The sequence below is a fragment of the Passer domesticus genome, chromosome 27, assembly GCF_036417665.1.
Source record: "Passer domesticus isolate bPasDom1 chromosome 27, bPasDom1.hap1, whole genome shotgun sequence".
NCBI lineage: Eukaryota > Metazoa > Chordata > Aves > Passeriformes > Passeridae > Passer > Passer domesticus.
Genome location: NC_087500.1, coordinates 3,900,614 through 3,918,986, shown reverse-complemented (window position 1 = coordinate 3,918,986; position 18,373 = coordinate 3,900,614). Strand labels below are relative to the sequence as shown.

Below are 18,373 nucleotides of genomic sequence, written 5' to 3'. Positions count from 1 at the left end.
CAGAGAGAGTGTCTCCATTGCTGCCATCCCCGTGGTGTTGTTGAAAAATGTTCTATTGCTTTATTGAAAATACCCCTGAGAGAGTTCATTAACATGGGGGCCAAAATTAAACCAAAGCAGAGGTACCAAATGAGAATTAAGGTAGAGAAGAGCATGGTGGCCCCAGAGCTGCTTTCTGCTCTGAGCTACAGCACGAGCTGACCCTTCAGCTGCTGCAGATCATGGCAGCACCGTCTTCCTCGAGGCCCTGCCAATTTACGTCATCTGAGAATCCGGCCCAAATTCAGGCAAGTCATTTCCAAAAACCTGAGGTTTCGCTGTCATGAAAATGTCACCATTTATTTCCCAGCTCTCTGCAATGCTGGGAGGCTGAGCCCTGCCCGTAACCCTGCGCTGCGTAAAAGGGCAGGAGAATTTCCCAGCACCAGGAAAAACGCGCTGCTCTGTCATTCCTGCCCGTGGATGCTGCTTGCCCCTTGAGGGGAGCTAGGTTTCCAGCAGGAATTAGTCATTTTATACACTTTGATTTGCAAAGCTGCCTCTTTGTGCTGCTCAGAGGGTGATTCCTCCCCCAGGCTTTCCCTCCTGCAGCACTGGGGTGTCAGGGCTGGGTCCCCAATGGTGGGAGCTCAGCTCAGCTCCACGACCTCCCCCAGCCCAGACACCCCAAGACCAGGGGACCTCGTGGCTTGTGGTCCTTCAAAGCACATAGTCCAGCTGAGGGGCAGTGGTTCCATAGAGAGCACAGCTCCCATCCCTTCTGAGGGCAGCCAGTGCCCCATGGAGAGGCTCGGAGGAGCATCTCACCCCACCAGAGCTGAAAGTCTTTAGCTGAAGCTCCTGATGCATAACAAAAACAAATTCAAAATATATGCTGTTGCCAAAATGCAACCCAGAAGCAGGAGAAGGGGAGCAGGAGAAGCTCAGCAGTGTGTGGGCAGCTGCTGGCCCCGAGTGTCCCAGGGCTGTGTCCCTATGGGCTGGGCAGGAGCTGGCGGAGCAGGTCGATGACAAGGGACACTGGCTGCACGGTGTCGTACTCTGCAAACAGGTGACAGAGGTTCTCCGAGTCTGTCTGGCTTTTGGCCACGAACCCAAAGATTCTTTGAGGAAGAAAAGAGGCTTATTCAGTTTGCATCCAGGAATCCGAAGGAATAGGCTGAAACCAGCCCAGCCACAAAGCCAAATCCCAGTTCCAGCAATTCCACCTTGGCCCTCTCCCCAATCACGTTTCCTTGGAAGCCAAGCAGCCGGGAGGAGCATTTTTGGCAAGGCTTCCCCAGCTGTGAAAAGATTCTTGAGCACAAGGTAGAGCCAGATATAAACTCACTTCCTGAACCCAGCACAAGTCCCTGGGAAGGCTGTGGGATTTGGACGGGGGGTTCTGCATGAGGGGATGTGGAAAACTGGCCTCAGCCAAACCTCTCATCCAAACCTACAGAGCAACCCCCGCCAAAACTTCACCCATCAGTCCCACGCCTCATCCTGCCACCATGGTAACTTCTATCACATCCCCTCCTCATTTTTGAGCTCATTCTTTGCTGCTCTGCAATGCAGCAGCAGCATTCCCCTGGATTCCAGCCCCCCACTCCAGGCAGGAGGTCCCTGCTCTTACCTGGAGGACTTGCAGTACTTCTGCCACCTGGGGGGAGAACAGAATTGGAGTTGCTCAGAGGCTGATGTTTAACTCATCCCATCAGCTGCAAAGCCAAGGGTTATGTTTAGATCCACCCCAGCACTGTGTGCTCGGGGCAGTTTTATGGGATTTGGGATTCGAAGTGGTGCAGAGGCACTGGGAACCAGAGGGAAGGGAGCACAGCGAGTGGCTCCGACAGGCACTGCTGCCCAAAACTCACTTTCTGTTCTCAGGGTCCATCCCACAGAACCTGATGGCAGCCAAGGGGTAGTGTCGCCTGAAAAACACCCTGGAAGGGGAGAGGGAATCGTTAGGAAAGGGAAGGGCCTGGGAAAGGACACAAATTTGCAAACCCTGTTGCGCTTGTGGGAGAGTGAGGGTCTCAAAGCACCCCAAAATCCCACCCCTGCAATGCCACCACGCCCAGCACCCCTTGCTAAGGCACCAAACCCATCCCAGCATGGTGACACGGCTTTGTCCAAGCAGGGCAGGATTTCCTGAGGCTGGGAGGTGAGCAGGGAGCTCCGTGCAGCCCACCCTGAGCTCTCACCTCCTCTGCACGTCGGTCAGCGTGACGCCCTGCTCCGTCACCCTGAAGTGCACCAGGGTTGGGGTGGGCAGCGTCTCCAGCTCCAAGGTGCAGGAGATGCCCTTCAGGATGGCCGGCGCTCCCGTCAGCGTCTCCACGTTCACTGAGCTGAGGTACAGGACGTTGCACACTGCAGGGACAGCACAGGGCACGGCTCAGCACGGATGTGACCCGGGCCAGAGCCAGGGCTGGGTCCCGGGGGTCATCCTGCAGATCCCTCACACGGACCCGGGGCAGGTTTGTTTTGACGAAAATTGAAAAGATTTGGTGACTCAGAAATTCTTCACTAATTTAGTTTGGTTTGCCTTAATTCTTTGCGCTAATTGTTGTAAAAGTCAAAGTATTTAATTTCCCGTTTCTAAATGTCACATTTGCTGAGGTTTTTTTTGTGTTTATTACATATTTCCTTTAATGAAAAGCAGAAATACCCCAAGCTAACGAAGGGCTGACGGCCAACCTAAAACATGACATTTCAGGCTGATTGAGCTGTTTAAAGGGCTGTTCTGGGTCAAACTAAACTTTCCAGCTTGCCAACTGATTTTTCAGAATTTCCAGCAAAACAAAGCAGTCCCCAGCTCCCCAGTCTGCGTTGTGACCCATCCTGCCCTTCATTCTTTGCTCTCACCTGGAGCCCACCCAGGCTGAGGTGCACAGACCCTTCCCCATCCTGTCCTTTGAGGGAATTTCAGCAGCCCCTGACTGCCCATCCCTCTCCTGAAGCTCCAGCTGTTCCACCCCCGCTGAAGCCCATCAGGAGAGAGGCTTAAAAATCAGGAACTCTTTAAAACTGTGCAACCCAGGGGTCTCTTATCAGCCTCACGACCTCAATAACTGTGTTTTCAAGCAACTTGAGGACCCAAAGTCTCCTTTCCTTAAAAATATCAGGTTCCTTTCAGCCCAGGAAAAAAATCTGCCGAAATCCTGCAGCTATTTCCTGGAGGGGGATGTCGACCCCTGCACAGGGGTGACCTGCTGCTGTCACAGTGTGCCCAAGGCTCCAGCCCTTTGCCAGCAGGGCTGTCCCCAGGGCCAGCAGCTGGCTCCTGTCCTCACCTGCAGTTTTTTTAGCCAGGGACAGGGCAGGCTCGGGGGCGCAGTCAGGGCTGTCCTCTCCATCAGCGAGATCTGCACAAAGCACAAGCAGGAGCAGTGATGCCACAGGCCAGGCTGAGCTGGTCACCTCTTTGGCCATTCCTTATCTCTCAGGAAGGCTCAAAGGCTCAGGACCACTCTAATTGCAGGGGTTTAGAGCAGTAATTAACTTAATTGTCCTTCATTTCCCTCTCCATTCACCTCCGATCTCCCACTCCTACTTCCCTTGCCCTCTCCACCCTCCCGTCCCCAGGTCAGCTCTGCAGGTCCCTGCTCCACCTGCAGCCAGGGCAGCAGCCCCTCGCAGGCACCCGCGGGGGGCTCAGACCCCTCCCCACTGCAGGACCGAGCCCACCTCCCCGGAGCAGCAGGAGGGGCTGCTCGGAGCCCCCCTCCCGTCGCTCTCCTACCTCGGGTGGGGATGCTGAGCTTGCAGGGCAGTGCCAGAGGGGTGATGGAGTGCTGGTAGACGAAGGCAGAGAGGCTCCCTGCAACCAGAATTGTGAGTTTTTGGGGGGGGGGGTGTTGCCTGGAACCCCCCCAACCACACTCCTGCACCCTGCAACAGTGTCCCAGGGAGCTCATGCTCCTGCTTTGGAGCCACGGTGTCACTGTCAGGGAAGTGCAGGCAGGAGCTGGGGGGTTCCTGTGCTGGCAGGGGTGCCACACACTCACTGGTGCTTCCAGGGGCTTTGGGAGCAGCTCCTGGGACTCCAGGGCTGCTGTCCTTACCAAAATACAGCTCCTCGCTGGCGCCCTTCAGGTGAACCCCTTTGGTGGAGGACTCGATGAGGAAGTGCCTGACGAGGTCACTGCTGTCCTCGCCTGCAAGAGGAGCCACAATCAGCATCAGCACCGGCCCCAGTGCCACCGTGTCACCCCTGGCCACCCCAGAGTCCTGCCCCAGGCTGTTTTGTGCCACCATCACCCCAGTGAGAGGAGGAACGGGCACACACAGGCGCTCTGCCAGCACCTCCCACACACCACAGTCCTGTGGCTTCTCTGTGGCTTTTTTTGAGTCGTTCCAGCCAAACCCTTGAAGCAGCCCCCCCCGAGCACCCCCTTACCTGGCTGGCTGCCGGAGGGAGAGCCAGGAACCTTCATGGCCAGCCCGAAGGAGCCCCGGAAGGAGGTGCTGTCCCTCACCAGGAACGCGCCCGGCTCCTTGTCCCTCAGCAGCTGGATGGCTGTCAGAGCACAGGCAGGGGCTCAGCCGAGCACAGCAGGTGGGAGCTCCCTGCCCTGGGCCCTGCTGCTCTGCAGGGAGCCCCTCCTTGGCAGCAGCAGCAGCAAAAGCTCTGCAGCGTGTGCCAGGGGCACGCACATCCCTGGTGTGGCACCGACTGCAGCGTCCCTGGCTTGGTCCCACAGGTCCCTGCAGTCCCCAGGACACTCAGACCCTGCCCAGGCCACGCTGTGTGACAGCAGGAGAAGCTTTGCTGGGCTTGGAGGACACAGAAGGGCCGTGGCACAGCCCTTGTTCCCCCCTCAAGCTGTGAGAGGGTCCCTCCGCACCCACCAGCCCCCAGCAGGCTTTGATATGCCCCCAGTGAGTCCCCACAGGGACACCAGAGAGCTCTGGGGACAGAGCCTGTCCTGCCTCACCTCGGTCCCTGCTGATGCTTGGCTTGAACCAGAATTTTGATGTGTCCATCACAAACTTCATGGTGGGCTGCCCAGCCCTCAGGGGAGCTGCAAGAGACCACAGGGTGTCAAGGCCAGCAGGCAGGAACCTGAAGGACTCCACAGATGGCAGAGCCCAGCAGAGACATTTCTCTCTCAGGGTGGCCGGGGCTGAAGGTTTTTCAATCCTTTTCTCCCCACTCCTCAGAATAGCTCGTTCTCCATGTAATTATCTCTCTTGGCAGGCTGTGATGTAGTGCAGAGAGGGTCACATGGAGTCCCCTGGCAGTGCCAGCCTGCCCAGCCCTGCACAATCCACTGGACCATGGGATTTACACCAGGATCTGACCCACACACCCTCCTGCCATTCCCATAAGGATCCCAATTAAAACCCTCTGCCCCGAGAGCTGCCTCTGCTCATCTCCTGCAGAGAACAATAGCCCCAGTGTCTGCCCTTGAATGAGGGACCTTGTGAACCCTGGTACCTTTGGGTGTCCTCAGAGCAAACGGGAGCCCCAGCCCCTCCTCCCAGCCCGCTCTGGGTCTGCAAACAGGCAGGACGACAGCACAGAATGGTGTTTCTCATTCTCAGGGACAGCACAGAATGGTGTTTCTCATTCTCAGGTACTATAAATAGGTGCATCTGCATCTCCTGGAGGGAGCAGAGCATTCCTGCCTGCTGAGCCCACGTCCCAGGACACCGGTGGGCACAAAGCTGTGCCTAATCCTGGGTCACCACCCTCATCCTGGAGCCCACCCGGACCACGGGGAGGCACAGCAAGGAGCTCCAGCAAGCGCCTCTCATCCTTTGTGCCTACAACCCACAGCTACAGCAGAGTGAGAACGGGGTTTTCTGCCCGTTTCCCAGCAGAGGTGGGCTGTGCCCCGCTCCCTGCCCTGCCCTGTGACTCACTGTCCGAGAGGCAGCTGAGCGCGGGCGCCGACTGCGCGTTGTTCAGCCCCCCGAGCCTCGGGGCCGGGCTGCAGCCGGCCGGGGGGGGCTGCCTGCCGCAGCTGGGGGGGGCTTTGGCCAGCTGGGGGGGCCCATCTCCCTGCTCCAGGCACCCGTTGACCAGCAGCACCGGGATGTCGGACGTGGAGGTGAGGATGGAGGGGGGGCAGCTGCTGGCCTGGCCCTTCTGCGCCAGGGAGGGGCTGGGGGAGCCGCCTGCCCTGGGCTGGGGGGAGCTCTGGGCAAAAGCCTCCCTGGGGTGGGGCACGATGGCAGAGGAAGGGGAGCAGGGGCTGCCCAGGGAGCTGGCGGGGGACAGCGAGGCAGCGGCCGAAGCATCCGAGTCGTCGTTGTGGAGAGAGTGGGTGCTGCTGCAGGAGGGAGACAGAGCAGGGATCAGGGGGGTGTTCACACCCAGAAACCATCCCAGCCACTGCGCCAACCCCGCAGGGCTCCATCTCCCAGCCCAAGGAAGGAGGGGCTGCCCCGTGCCCCTTGCACCTGGCACAGGTGGCATTTACCTGCCCAGGATGTAGCTGGTGTCAGAGCCAGGGCTGGTGGAGAGCTGGGACACCCAGCTCCCCCTCTGCCGGGCCCTCAGCACCTGCACGGGCTTTAGCAGATTGTCAGCACCCGGGGAGGTGCTGAGAGCCCCGGGGCTGCAGGAAACTGTGTCCGTGTGTCCTGCCAGGCACTGCCAGGGTGCGCTGCTGCTCTCGGATGCTCTGGTGCAGCTCAGCGTGGCCGGCTGGGGACTCGAGGGTCCGGGTGGGCTCGAGAAAACCACGCTGTCACTGGTGCTGTATTTGCCTGCCAGGGCTCCTTTTTGGGGCAGGAAGCTGTTGGTCTGAGGGGACCTGGAGAAGGGGGTGCCCGAAGGGCTGGGGGAGCCCTGGGGCAGGTCGGGCCCCGTGGCTCTGCCCGGTGTCAGCTCGATGTACTTGATGTCTGCAGAGAGAAAGAGAGAGGAGATCATGAAGGATCTGGTGTGTGCAAGGTGGGCTCCTTATCAAAGCTCTGTGAGGAACATGTCTGTCCTTCCTGCTGTGAATTTTGGCTCCCCTCTGCAGGGCTGGGGGCCCTTTGCTGAGACCCTGTGGGTGCTGATTGCTCACAGACCCCAGGGAAGGCGGAGTGACCCCCCCGTGCTGGCAGGCTCCCAGGGAAGGGGGTTACGTGCGGTCACGTCTGGCTGCTCAGACCCCCCTGGCCAGCATTACCCAGCCAGGACCTGCCAGGACCTGCAGCCAGAGGTGGGTGTTCCCTCCAGCAGCTGCTCTGTTTGTACCTGACTCAAGAGAAAAACACCTGGCTGCTCCCCCCGGGGTGACGTCAGGCCCTGCAGAGGAGCAGGGGGATGTCACCTGGCCCCAGGTACAGCTGGGCAGTGAGAAAATGGAAAATCCACGTGGGACAGGGGCAGATACAACATTTTTCGGGTACAGGACCAGCCATGCTGGCAGCAGCACAGACCCAAGCAGGGGCTGGCTGCTCCCTCCTCCTTTCTCCCACCCTGCACAGATTTATCTAGGGCAATAACTTCTCAGGCAGCCTCTGTGCCTGGATCCTGTTGTGGGATTCTTCCTTCTCTTCCCTCCCTGCTCAGAGCCAGCCCCTCCACGTGCCATTGGTGCCACAGGAACACACCTGACAGCATCTCCTGTCCAACGCCCTCAGTGCAACCTCACAGCCAGCGCCTGGTTCATGTCAGCTCCAGGCTTCCTTGGACAAAGCCAGCATTTCTGGCTGAGCTGGAAGAGGCTTTTAGCAGGAGACACTCAGACTTGATTTGAGTGCTTGCAGCCACGGCAGATTCATCACATCCCAGGGAGGCTGCTCCCGTGGTTAATCACTTAATCACTCCAGTGCCAGAGGTGTGCACCTCCCTTCCAGCCTGGACGTGCCCAGCTTTGCTTTCAGTGCCTGGTTCTTGCCCTGCCGTGGAGTTCAGCAAAGTTCCCCTTCTCAAAGGTGTTTCTCAGAGAGGGAAAATCCTTTATGCTGCAGCAAACTGCCCTGACAGCCCTGAGCTCCCTGCCCGGGGTCTGACAGGTCCTGATGGACCTGCTGGCCCTGGCTACTGCAAACAACATCCTGAGCTCTGGGGCATGGAGCTGGATGAGCAGGAAAAGCACAGGGCTGTACAGGAGTGACTCCCTGAGCCCCTTTGTGCCAATCCCAGCACAAGACTGGATAAACACAGCCAGCCACGAGCACCAAGGAGGGGCTGGGTGAGCCAGGAGGGCTGGTCCCCAGTGGGGACACAGCAGGACAGAGCCAGAGCCTTGCCCCTCCTCAGCCCTGCTGCCAGCAGCAGCTCCTGCAGTGCCCAGCCTCGGGGCAGCTCTGTGCCACACATCCTGGCACCAGTGCACAAACCCTTACAGCAAGCTGGCTGGATGATTTTTGTCAATATCTCCCCAAAAGGAGAAAAAAAAAGGGGATTTAAATTGTTTAAAGAACTGACAAGAGTCTGTGCACCAGGCTCATGAGAGGCCTTTTACCTCCTACTTCTCTGCCTTTGCTCTTCTTATCACCTGTGGTTAAACCTCAAATATTTGCTCAAGACCTTGGCAAGTTTTCCAGCACCAAGGAGTGGCAAAAGTGCCACAAACACGGAGCCCAGATGTCACGCAAGCCAAGATCTCCTTTCTCCTCTAGGAACTAGAAGGATCCAGAAGGAAGAGTGCCTGTCATGAATGTACCTCCTGTTGCTGCAGCATTTCACAGACTGTGCTGAGCTGGGAGGGACCCATCAGGATGGAGTGCCATGTTTAAAGCTTCCTCAGGGTCTCCTAGACAAGAACAGCCCCCTCTCACCTCTCCTGGGCACCTTCACTCCCTGCCACCCCACACCAGGGCACAGCTTGCAGGGCTGGAGCAGGTGAGTGAGCAGGGCACTGCACTATGGAGGAAGTTTGTGTAAAAAAACCAAAGTCTGTTAAAAGAAAATGAAAGCTGGAGTGAGGCTTTCCCCACTGAATTCGTGGCCAGCTTTCCAGATGTTCAGTTCCACGCTTGGAGCCAGATTCTCCAGAGCACTAACACGTTACCTGTGGAGCTGCCTGGGGCTCCAGCCCCCGAGCAGGGAGTGGGTCAGGCACTGAGCAGCCAGAGCTGCATCTGCACTTTGTCACAGTGTTTTATCTGCGAGGCCGCCCTGTCCATCCCAGCAGGAAGCAGGGACACTGTCTGCTCTGGAATTGCCTGGCTCCTGCAGTGCTGCAGCACCAGGACCCTCCACCCACCTCATCCTCCTCCAGCCCCACCACCCTCATGTTTGCAAGAGGGCTCAGGGAGAATTGAATTTATTTTTGTCTTTAACATCCTCGCAGTTGACCTTGCTGTGGAAAGGAGCCTGGGGACTGATTGTTGAGGTATTTCTGTGTGTAAAGACAAGCACAGGCAATAAAGCTTTTGGGGAGCAGTGAGACTTGAGGCACCTGAACCACCCTAGAGCTGTCCTGCCAGCAGTGTCAGCTCCCCATGTGCTGGGAGTGCCCCATGCACAGGGTGGTAAACACCTAAAACGAGCAGGAGAGCCCTGGCAGGAACATTTGGGTCAGGAGCAGCTCACAAATCAGAGCTTGGGCTTAGGGACGCCAGGGAAGAGTTGCACAAGGGGTCACATAAGGCACTGTGAGCAGAGACAGGGCTGGTATGTGCTGCTGCTGCCTTGCCTATGCCAGGTATGCTGCCCAGGGAGTGCACAAGCCCTGGAAAAAGAATTTCCCTGGCAGAAGAATTGGGAGCACTTAAATGGGATGGTTGTGCAACACTCGATACCTTAGCCCAGGGCTCTGGAAATCTGGCTGCAAATCCCTGTGCTCCCACAGGTCAAGTGTGACCCTGGGAAAGGTTCTGCTGCCCTTGAGGGGAGCAGGGTCCTCACTGGGCACCCAGGGCCAGCCACTGGTGGTGACAACTGGGATTAGAAGTTTTCCAACAGCTGCAAGTCCCGTTTGTAATGAGAATTGTTTCCTTCAAACACAGGGAAGTGAACATCAGGTAGAACTAAAGGCTGGTTACCCTGCTCCTTTCTTTGAGCTGCCTGGAGATGAGACACAACAACAGTGACCAGACATGGCTGTGCAAGCCCTGGAGTCAGGCAGAGCTTGGACACACAGCTCCTGCTCCTTAATCTGGAACCCTGATGTCAGGACACAGCCCCCACCCTGATCCCCCTGGGGACAGCAGGGAATGTCCCTGGTGCCCATCCCCAGCCTCCCCAGGAGCACATGACCTCGTGTGGGTCATGGGGACAGATGTGTGTCCAACCCCTCTGCCCCAGGCTCTGATTTTCACCAGATGGGAGCTTTGGTGGCCCAAATCCTTCTATTGCCTCACCTATTCCCTCCAGCTCCTGCCTCTTGGTGGCCACAGTGTCCCCCTGAGCAGCAGGCTGGCCTGCAGCAGTCACTCTGGAAGCCCTGGAGTCAGGCAGAGCTTGGACACACAACTCCTTCTCCTTAATCTGGAACCCCGATGTCAGGACACAGCCCCCACCCTGATCCCCTGGGGACAGCAGGGAATGTCCCTGGTGCCCATTCCCAGCCTCCCCAGGACCTTTTGTGGGTCATGAGGACAGACGTGTGCCCAACCCCTCTGCCCCAGGCTCTGATTTCCACCAGATGGGAGCTTCACAGCCCCACACCCTTTGTTTGCCTCACCTACTGCCTCCTGCTCCTGCCTCTTGGTGGCCACAGCGTCCCCCTGGGCAGCAGGCTGGCCTGCAGCCCTCACCGGCCTGCAGGGCAGCGGCTGGAAGGTCGGATCAATCTCTAGGATCATCTGGTTGAGAGTCTCTATGGTTATGTCCAGGGAGGGAGACACTGGCTGAGCCTCGGGCTCCGTGCTGGCGTTCTCCTCCTCCTCCTTCGGCTGGCACGGGGCTGGGGGTCTCTCCAAGGAGGAATTCTGCTCTGCCACGGGCTGGGCTGCACACCTGGGGAGCAGGCGAGCCTTGGGGTGCACCATGGAGGGGGGCTGAGCCCAGGTCTCTGTGGAGTAGTAGACGTACTTGCCGGGCAGCGTGGAGCAGCCCGGGTACCCTGCTGGGTGCAGGCTCTTGCTCTCCTCCGGCGAGGAGATGCACACAGTCTGTCCAACACGCAGCACGTGGGATTCTATGACCTGGGACATGCTTTGGTTTTCCGGTTTCACAGCTCAGAGGCCAAGGGAAACCTCCTCCTCCTTCTCCTCCTCCTCGCCTCCTTGCTCCACCAGGGACCTCAGACCCCGTCTTCAATGCAGTCTCCAGCAGGACAGGAATCTGAGGAATGCAGAGAGGAGTGGTTACACAGGCATGCCCCGGGCAGGAGCAGACTGCAGCGGAAAAGTCCATAAAAACAGGGATTTGGAGTGAAAGCTGGAATTCAGCTCGTATGAAAACGAGTCACCCCGTGCTGGTTTTCCAGCCCCTCCAGCCTCTCCCCCCAGTGCCACAGCACAGCCGGGCAAGCACACGAAGGGCTGGTTGGCAGCAGCTTTGCAGGATTCAAAGACCTAAAACGGAATCCTGCTCTTTTTTTTTTTTTTTTTTTTTTGCTTATTTTCTGGATTAAGAACGAAATGAAGGCTCTAGCAGCCTTCCCATGGGACCCTGACCCCCGGAGCCAGCCAAGGACAGCCAGCAAGGCTGGAGCCCTGTGGGGCAGAGAGCTGGAGCTGCCTGCCAGGGCAGCGTCCTGCAAGAGGGTGTACAGCTAATCCAGGGTTTTACTTTCCTGGTACAACACAAGTGTGGAAGGCTGCGGACGTGGCTGCTCCCTCAGTGGTGCTGCTCAAGGAATCTGACTGCAGATACCTTTAGAATACTTCACTTTAGGCAGAAAGTGTTTTTTTAAAAATTTCCCATTATGAACCCCTATGGAATGATGTTGGCTTCCATCAGAAGTCTGGGAAAAAGGGTCTTGGGAGGCTGTTTGGAGGTGGGGAAGTTTTCCTGGTGCATCAGCAATCAAAGGGGGCTGGGCAGGAGCTGTCCCTCAGCAGCATGCACCTTCACTCCTTTGCCTTGGGGCGGGGACAATAACCTGCACCCACTGTGGCAGCCAAGCCTGGCATCTCCGTGCTGGGGACAGCCAGGCCTGTGCCAGCACCACGCCATCCTCTCTGCTCCCTGGGGAGGGCAGAGCTGGTGGGGAATGTCCAAAGCTCTGCTGGCAGGAGTTAACCCCACAGCTCGGGGCTCCCTCTCCCCATCCCGTGTGGATTTAGCGTGTGACACAAGCAGAGGGGCACTCTTATTAAAATATTTGCCCTGTCCTGCACCAGCCTCCAACGACTGACTTATTTACCCTCTTATCCCGGGCTGATTAACGATGGAGTCACAGGATTAGGAAGCAGACACGTTGCTCCGAGGCAGCCGAGCAGGAGCTGGGCTGGTGCCCTGCGTCACCGGCTGCAATCAGTGACTAACTGCCCTGCCAGGTGTTGGGAGCAGGAACGGGGGGTGGCTCCAAGCAGGGCAGCTCTGCTGGGTTATATAACCCCGGAGAAGCCCCATATCTTGCTAGAGAGACGCCCGGAGCACCCCGAGCTCACCAAGTGTAGGGAATTAGAAGGAAAACATCGCTGCTGTCTGCTGCTGCTGTCAGCACCCGGCCCGGGCGAGTCACGGCAGGTAAAGCCCCCTCCAGGGCTTCCGAGAGCTGCAGGAGTGAATAAATACCTCAATCCCTTCACCTCGCTGGCAGCCGTGTCTCCTGAGCCCCGGAGAGGTTTTTGTCACAGGAGGGAGCAGGGCTGTGCTGCAGGAGGGGAAGCACCTCCGGAGCCTGAATTAGAGCAGCCCAAGGCAGCTCTGAATTGTTGCTAATTATTCCTGGAGGTGGGAACCTCTGGGAATTCGGGGCTGTGCTGTTGGAGCCAGGTCTGCCCCAGCTCCCAGAGGGGATGGGCTGAGCCTGGGGTTGGTTGTTCCAGCTGGGAAGGGATCTGCCCCACCTGGGGGGCTGCAGGTTGGGGGGTCCCTCCTCTGACTGCAGCAGTGCCACAGGTGCCCTCCCTGCTGGCTGTGCCATGGCCAGCACCAGCCTCTTCCCTGGCATTTCCAGACCCCATTCCCCGGGCACAGAGGATGCAGCAGCAGGCTGAGACCCAGCCCCACTTCCCCCTTTCCTGGCTGGCCGTGCCAGGGCTCTGCCCACAAAATTTGTGTCACCTCAGGTCGAGTTCCAGCCCAGCTCTGCCAGGGGGTGCAGGTCAGAGCCCAGGTCAGCAGATGCCCACCTTGGGAAGCCACCCGAGGCCTGCTGGCATGGCAGGGGCACCGTGTGCCAGCTCTGCGTGAGAAGTGCGGCGTGGTACAAGGCTCGGAGGGAGCGTTTGTTAAATATAAAAAGAAGAGTCATTCCAGGTCAAAAACACAAGCGAGATGGAGTGAAAATTGGATTCTCCCCTGGGGAGAAGAACTGCCTGGCTCCAGTCAGCATCCACAAGACAAGGCTGGTTTTAATTTAAGTAGGTACAGAAATAACGTGCAGGATGCATGAACCAGGGCTGCCGGGGCCTCCAGGAGCATGCACGCAACAGCTTCCCTCCTTTCTTGTACTCCTGCCCCGAGTTTTTGATCTTTCTCAAGTGTGATGCTGCCAGAATTAGCCTCCAAACCTCATTTCTCCTCCCTTCCCTTCCCTGGGTTGAAGTGAGAGGTCTCCCAAGCTCCTCAGAGGAATTTTGAGCCTCTTGTGCTTGGAGGAGCAAAGGAGAAGGGTTGAGGTGAAGGAGGGGAACCACGGGGTGGCTGCTGGCCACCAGCATGGCAAATGCTGCCCACAGGGACCAGGACCTCCCCAGAGCCACAGGGAATGGCACACTCCGTGTACAGGCTGGGCAGGGCCTGGCTGTGCCCCCTGGGCAGGGAAGAGAGGCCAGGCACGGGCACAGGTGGCAGCCTGTGCCATGAGCCATGCCCTGGGCTCTGGGCAGAACCAGGGCAGCCCTGGCAGGGGGAAGCCCAGCACTGCAGCCATGCCCAGACAGGCTGGTCCAGCAGGGTGGAAATTCCAGGGAAGGAGCTCTGTTGTCTGAGCTAACTCCAGGCTAGCACAGAAAGATGGAAATAAGCTGGCACGAACACAGCCAGGCTGGAAACGGCCGAGTTCCTGCTACTGGGAGCAGACTGTGGAGCACAACTCCCTCTGAGCTGAAGGGGACAAGTCACAGATTCCTCATGGACACTTTTAGTCCTCAGTGAGGGACCTACTGTAGCAGAGACCCACTCTGTGGGGTCAGCCCAGCGAGCCCTGCTCCAGCCCAGCTTGGCACCCCTGCAGCAGGAAAAGGAGCAGGGCTGGGGGTGTCACACCGGGACTGGGGCACCCTCGTGGGGTGCAGCGTTCGGAGGGCTGCAGGGCTCTCCTGGGCGCGGCTGCCAGGAGCCGGGTGCCCCGGGGCCAGGGCTGTGCCTGGCACACCCCGATAAATGCCCTTCCCAAAGCCGCCGGGCACGGCTCAGCGCCGGGGATGCGCACGGAGCAAAGTCCCTCCTGCTTCGTCTGCCAGAGCTCGGTGGGACCCCCCCAGCCCCCGGCTGGCTCTGCCCTGGCACCGGGCGGGGCAGGAAAGGGCAGAGCTGCCCCGCAGCATCGCCGGCAGCTGCACGCTGGGTGTCCCGGCGCGGTTATTTGCAGCTCAGACATACGAGCCGGGACACGGCCTCGCCCCCTGCCTGTGCAGACCCCAAAACAGCTCAGCCAGCTGCCAAGGCTGCTTGTTTTTCCTTGCAACGTGAGCCCCGGGAGCCTCCCGATGACAAGGCTGTTCCACATCCATCCCCTGGCCAGGGAGGGCAGAGGGAGCTGCTGGGACACCCAGAGCTCATCGCGCACGGTTTAATCACCGCGGGCCACTTGCCTGGATTAGAGGGGCGTGCTGGGGGGACGGAGGGAGAAAGTTCCCATGGTTGTGCCGTGTTTTCCCCGCAGAGCAGGGAGAGCCGCGGTATCACATGGCAGATATTAATCCAGCCCAGCGCCGGGGGGTTCCAGCACCTGGTGCTGCCCTCCCACGCCGGGGGAGAAGGGGACTCGGTCAGAGCCTCCTCCCTCGCTCGGACACAGCGATTGGGAGCCTCAGCAGCAAGAAAAAGAAGCGTTTGTGAAATCCCAGACAGCATCTTGGTATCTGCCCAGCCCCCGGAGCCGCAGGATGGGGCAGCAGCCGCATGAGCAGTGCCAGAGCAGGATGTTTTTGTGGGGCAACGAGAAACCCTCCAGTGCAACCCGAGAGCATCCCCAGCAGGAGCCACCCACCCCCGGTGACCCCCCCTCCCAAAGTGCCGCTTGTTTAGCAACACTTCAGGCTTCTGGAAGGGTCTCCAGGCTTTTGGAGGAGGCGGGTTGTCAGGAATGTTGAAATCGCTGCTCCAGCAGCTCCCCCTCCCACTGCATTACAGCCTTTTCCTCTCCCGGGACAGCTCTTCCCCCTCTGGCAAGAGCTTCTCTGGGTACAAGAGCAGCACAGAGCCTGCTCCTCGTTTCCAAGAGAGGTCCCAGCACAGCAGAAGTTTCCCCTCCCCTCTTTGTGGGTGAGCAGTTGACATGGGAGGCTCAGGGACAACAGTGGCTTTAGAACAGGGTGTCTGTCTAAAAATAGGCTAAATTAGCAACTCCTAAGAATGTTTGAGACGAGTTACAGGAACAGACACTAACGAGCTCCTCGGAGCACAAGGCAGGATGTTTCTTCTCTGAGACCATGGGAACATCTCCCTGCAGCCCTGGTGGGACCCAGCAGGCAGCATCAGAGGACTCTGCACTGTGAGAGGCTGCTCCCCTGCATTTCAGGGGTGCCAGGGGCAGGGAGAGGCTGGCAGCTGCTGCACGGGGGGGCCCTGCACTCTGTAGGTGTTTCAGAAGGGCCCTGAGCATCTGTGCTGGCCTGGGCACATCCCCTGCAGTGCCCAGCGCTGCAGCCAGGCCTGCAAACCTCATGAAGCACCAGAACATGCTTCAGGCTCTTCCCTAGGGTCCAAAAAGTAGATATGGGACTAGATTAATTTCCTCCCCTCCCCAGACTTCATTTTCCTCTCAATACATCTACCTACACCAGCAGCAGACCCAAGCACTCCCACCTGCAGCTTCTGATAATCCCTCTCCTCTGACACGAGCACGGAGCCCAGAACTTGGTTTTGGTTTCACAGCACAGGGTCACTGACCCCATTCCCTGTGCTTTGACCTTCCTGGCTGGCTGTGGCTTAAAAAGGTTCAGTGGTACCACAACGCCCTGAGTAACTCACTCAGAGCCCCACGCAAACCTCTGCTCCCACATGGCACTTTTACTGCCTTGAACTCTCCACAACTCCCTCACCACAGCCTCCCACGGGGAGGAAGGAGACACTGGAGCACACAACCCCAGCCACTTCACCTCAGCTGAGGAAACACGCACCTGGACACATGCACAGACAACAAACACCACTGCAAAGCTTAAATAAGCTTCAAAAGGGTAACAAAGGTAATTGCTCATGTCATAAACCCCGTGGAGTGCTGAGAAAAGCTCAGAAGCTCAGCTAGAGCAATGTGCATAACTCCACACCACTGCTCCCAGCACTTTCCAGCAGCCTTCCCCACCCTGGATCAGTGTTTGCCCCCTGGCAGCGCTGCTGGGGCAGGAACAACCACATCTCGGCTTGTTTGAGACCCCTGAGGCAAGGAGGATGAGGATCCCTGAGGATTCCTCCCAAAGCAGGAGATCAACCCCCAGCAAAACGCAAAGCAGCAGCAAGAGGAGCGATGGAAGGGGAAGAATCATACTGCACGCAGCATTAGTGTGAGAACTGAAAGGAAGAAAAAGGACTTGGAAGAGGCACGGCAGAGGCAGAGCTGCCCTGGGAAGGGGCACTCGGGGGTACCTGGGCTGCAGCAGCTCGTCCCCGCTCCGGCGCGGCTCCGCTGCAGCGCCCGCAGCTCCTAAAGCACCTGGGTGCGTCCGGGCAAGGAGCGGCTCCTCCGGGAGCGGGGATTTAACGGGAGCCCGGGCCCTCCCACCTGGGCCGAGCCTCGCCGCCCCTCCGGGCCCCGCAGGTGTGGTGCGAGAGGGAAGACCCAGACGCGGGGTTTGGGGTTTTTGGGGTGGCAGAGCGGGGCTGGCGAGGGGCGAGGCTGCCCCGGGGCACCCGGCACGGGCTTGAAGCTGGAGCAGAGCAAGGTAAAGCCTTGGGGCAGGTGAGGAGTCGGTGTTACAGCTGCCAAGGGCTGCCCCTGCATCCCCCAGCCCTCAGCCTGGCGGTGTTGGTGGGGACTCTGCTTCAGCCTGTCCGAATTTTGGCTGTCAGCTGTGACAATAAATGAAGAGGGAACAACAAGAACAGGCTCCTGTCCAGCTGGAGCACTGGAGTTGAGTTCCCCCTGCTTCTTTCCAGGGGTGCCAGGCAGCACAGACACATTGTGGGAGGAGCTGTAGGCTTGGGGACAGCCTGTCCTGGGTCACTGCCTCGTGGCGAAGGTGCTGCCTTGAGGAGGGAGGGAGATTGGTTCAAAGGGAAAGACATTATCAGTCTGGTTAAAGGGCGTCTGTCGCCATCCAAGGGTCTGCCACGCCGTCATCACTGCACTGTTATCCCTGCTGTATTACAGGGAGAGGATTGAAAAACATACTGAGAGGTAGCCGAGTCTCAAACCTGCCTTTGCAGTGTCCAGCCCAGAGCAGACCGGCCTGAGTGCTGCACTCAGCATTCCCACTCTGGGAACAGGGGAATATATATAATAAATAACCCCCAAGCATCCTGCTGGATTGCTGTGCATTCTGGCTCAAGGGCTTCTTCCAGTGTCAGTGGGCACAGAGCCGTGGAGCAACCTTTAAAACCATGTCTCTGAAATATCCTTTTTCAAGGAAACTGCCTATTCTGCTGCCCATAAATGCCTTGGGCTCGCTGCAGTGTTGCCACACTGTGAAAGGACACTTTGAAACGTCTGATTTTATCAGGAAATAGGCCATATAAACTCCCTGCCTTAAATTCCTTCATCTCACTTTACAATCTTTCCAACCTTTCATTTATTACCAGCTATTGTTTTTTCCTGTCCTTACATCCCTGGGCAAACAGTTTGACACAGCCAGCACAGCCCCTTCCCATCTGTGGGATTGCTTGGGAGTGATTTCCTGGAAGCCTTCCTTTTCCTGGCTGGTAAAGTTCACCTGGATGACATCCTTGACAGATGGAATTTCTAACCTGAGGAGGTTCAGTGTCACACACACATCAGCCTGACTCCAGCTGGAGGGGGCCAGAGGGGAGGAACGTTGGGTTGGGTCCCTCAAGCTGAGCATCTCCTCTGTGCTGGGGTGCTCAGGTGGTTTTAAAGGACAGGGAAGCACCAAGGCTGGGGAAAGAGGAAGGCTTTGGCAGTAGAACAAGGTGGCTCCATGCTCTGGTCCCAGGTCTGAGCACCCAGCACTCTGTTCACAGCCCTGGGAAGCTCAGAAGGACAAAATGTGCTCAGGGCTAGGCACAAATCACCCCAAAGTGACTCTGTGCTGTGCCACC

The 18,373-nt window shown here is 58.2% G+C and overlaps 1 protein-coding gene across 2 annotated transcripts; it reads right to left on the bottom strand.

Annotated features, from left to right (window-relative positions):
- Positions 1-35: 35 nt before the first annotated feature.
- TNS4 (tensin 4) lies at positions 36-16,823 on the bottom strand. Of its 2 annotated transcripts, none has more exons than XM_064399906.1 (13): positions 16,745-16,823; positions 10,563-11,164; positions 6,414-6,840; positions 5,854-6,263; positions 4,923-5,009; positions 4,385-4,504; positions 4,050-4,142; positions 3,728-3,805; positions 3,279-3,350; positions 2,187-2,355; positions 1,857-1,925; positions 1,616-1,642; positions 36-1,103 (listed from the first exon to the last, which is right to left on the bottom strand). In XM_064399906.1, the coding sequence occupies exons 2-13, from the start codon at positions 11,032-11,034 to the stop codon at positions 974-976; spliced, it is 2,154 nt and encodes a 717-aa protein (XP_064255976.1). In that variant the 5' UTR covers positions 11,035-11,164; positions 16,745-16,823; the 3' UTR covers positions 36-973. The 2 variants fall into 2 exon arrangements, with proteins under 2 accessions (XP_064255976.1, XP_064255977.1); XM_064399907.1 differs by lacking the exon at positions 16,745-16,823 and adding an exon at positions 12,192-12,307.
- Between the last annotated feature and the right edge of the window lie 1,550 nt (positions 16,824-18,373).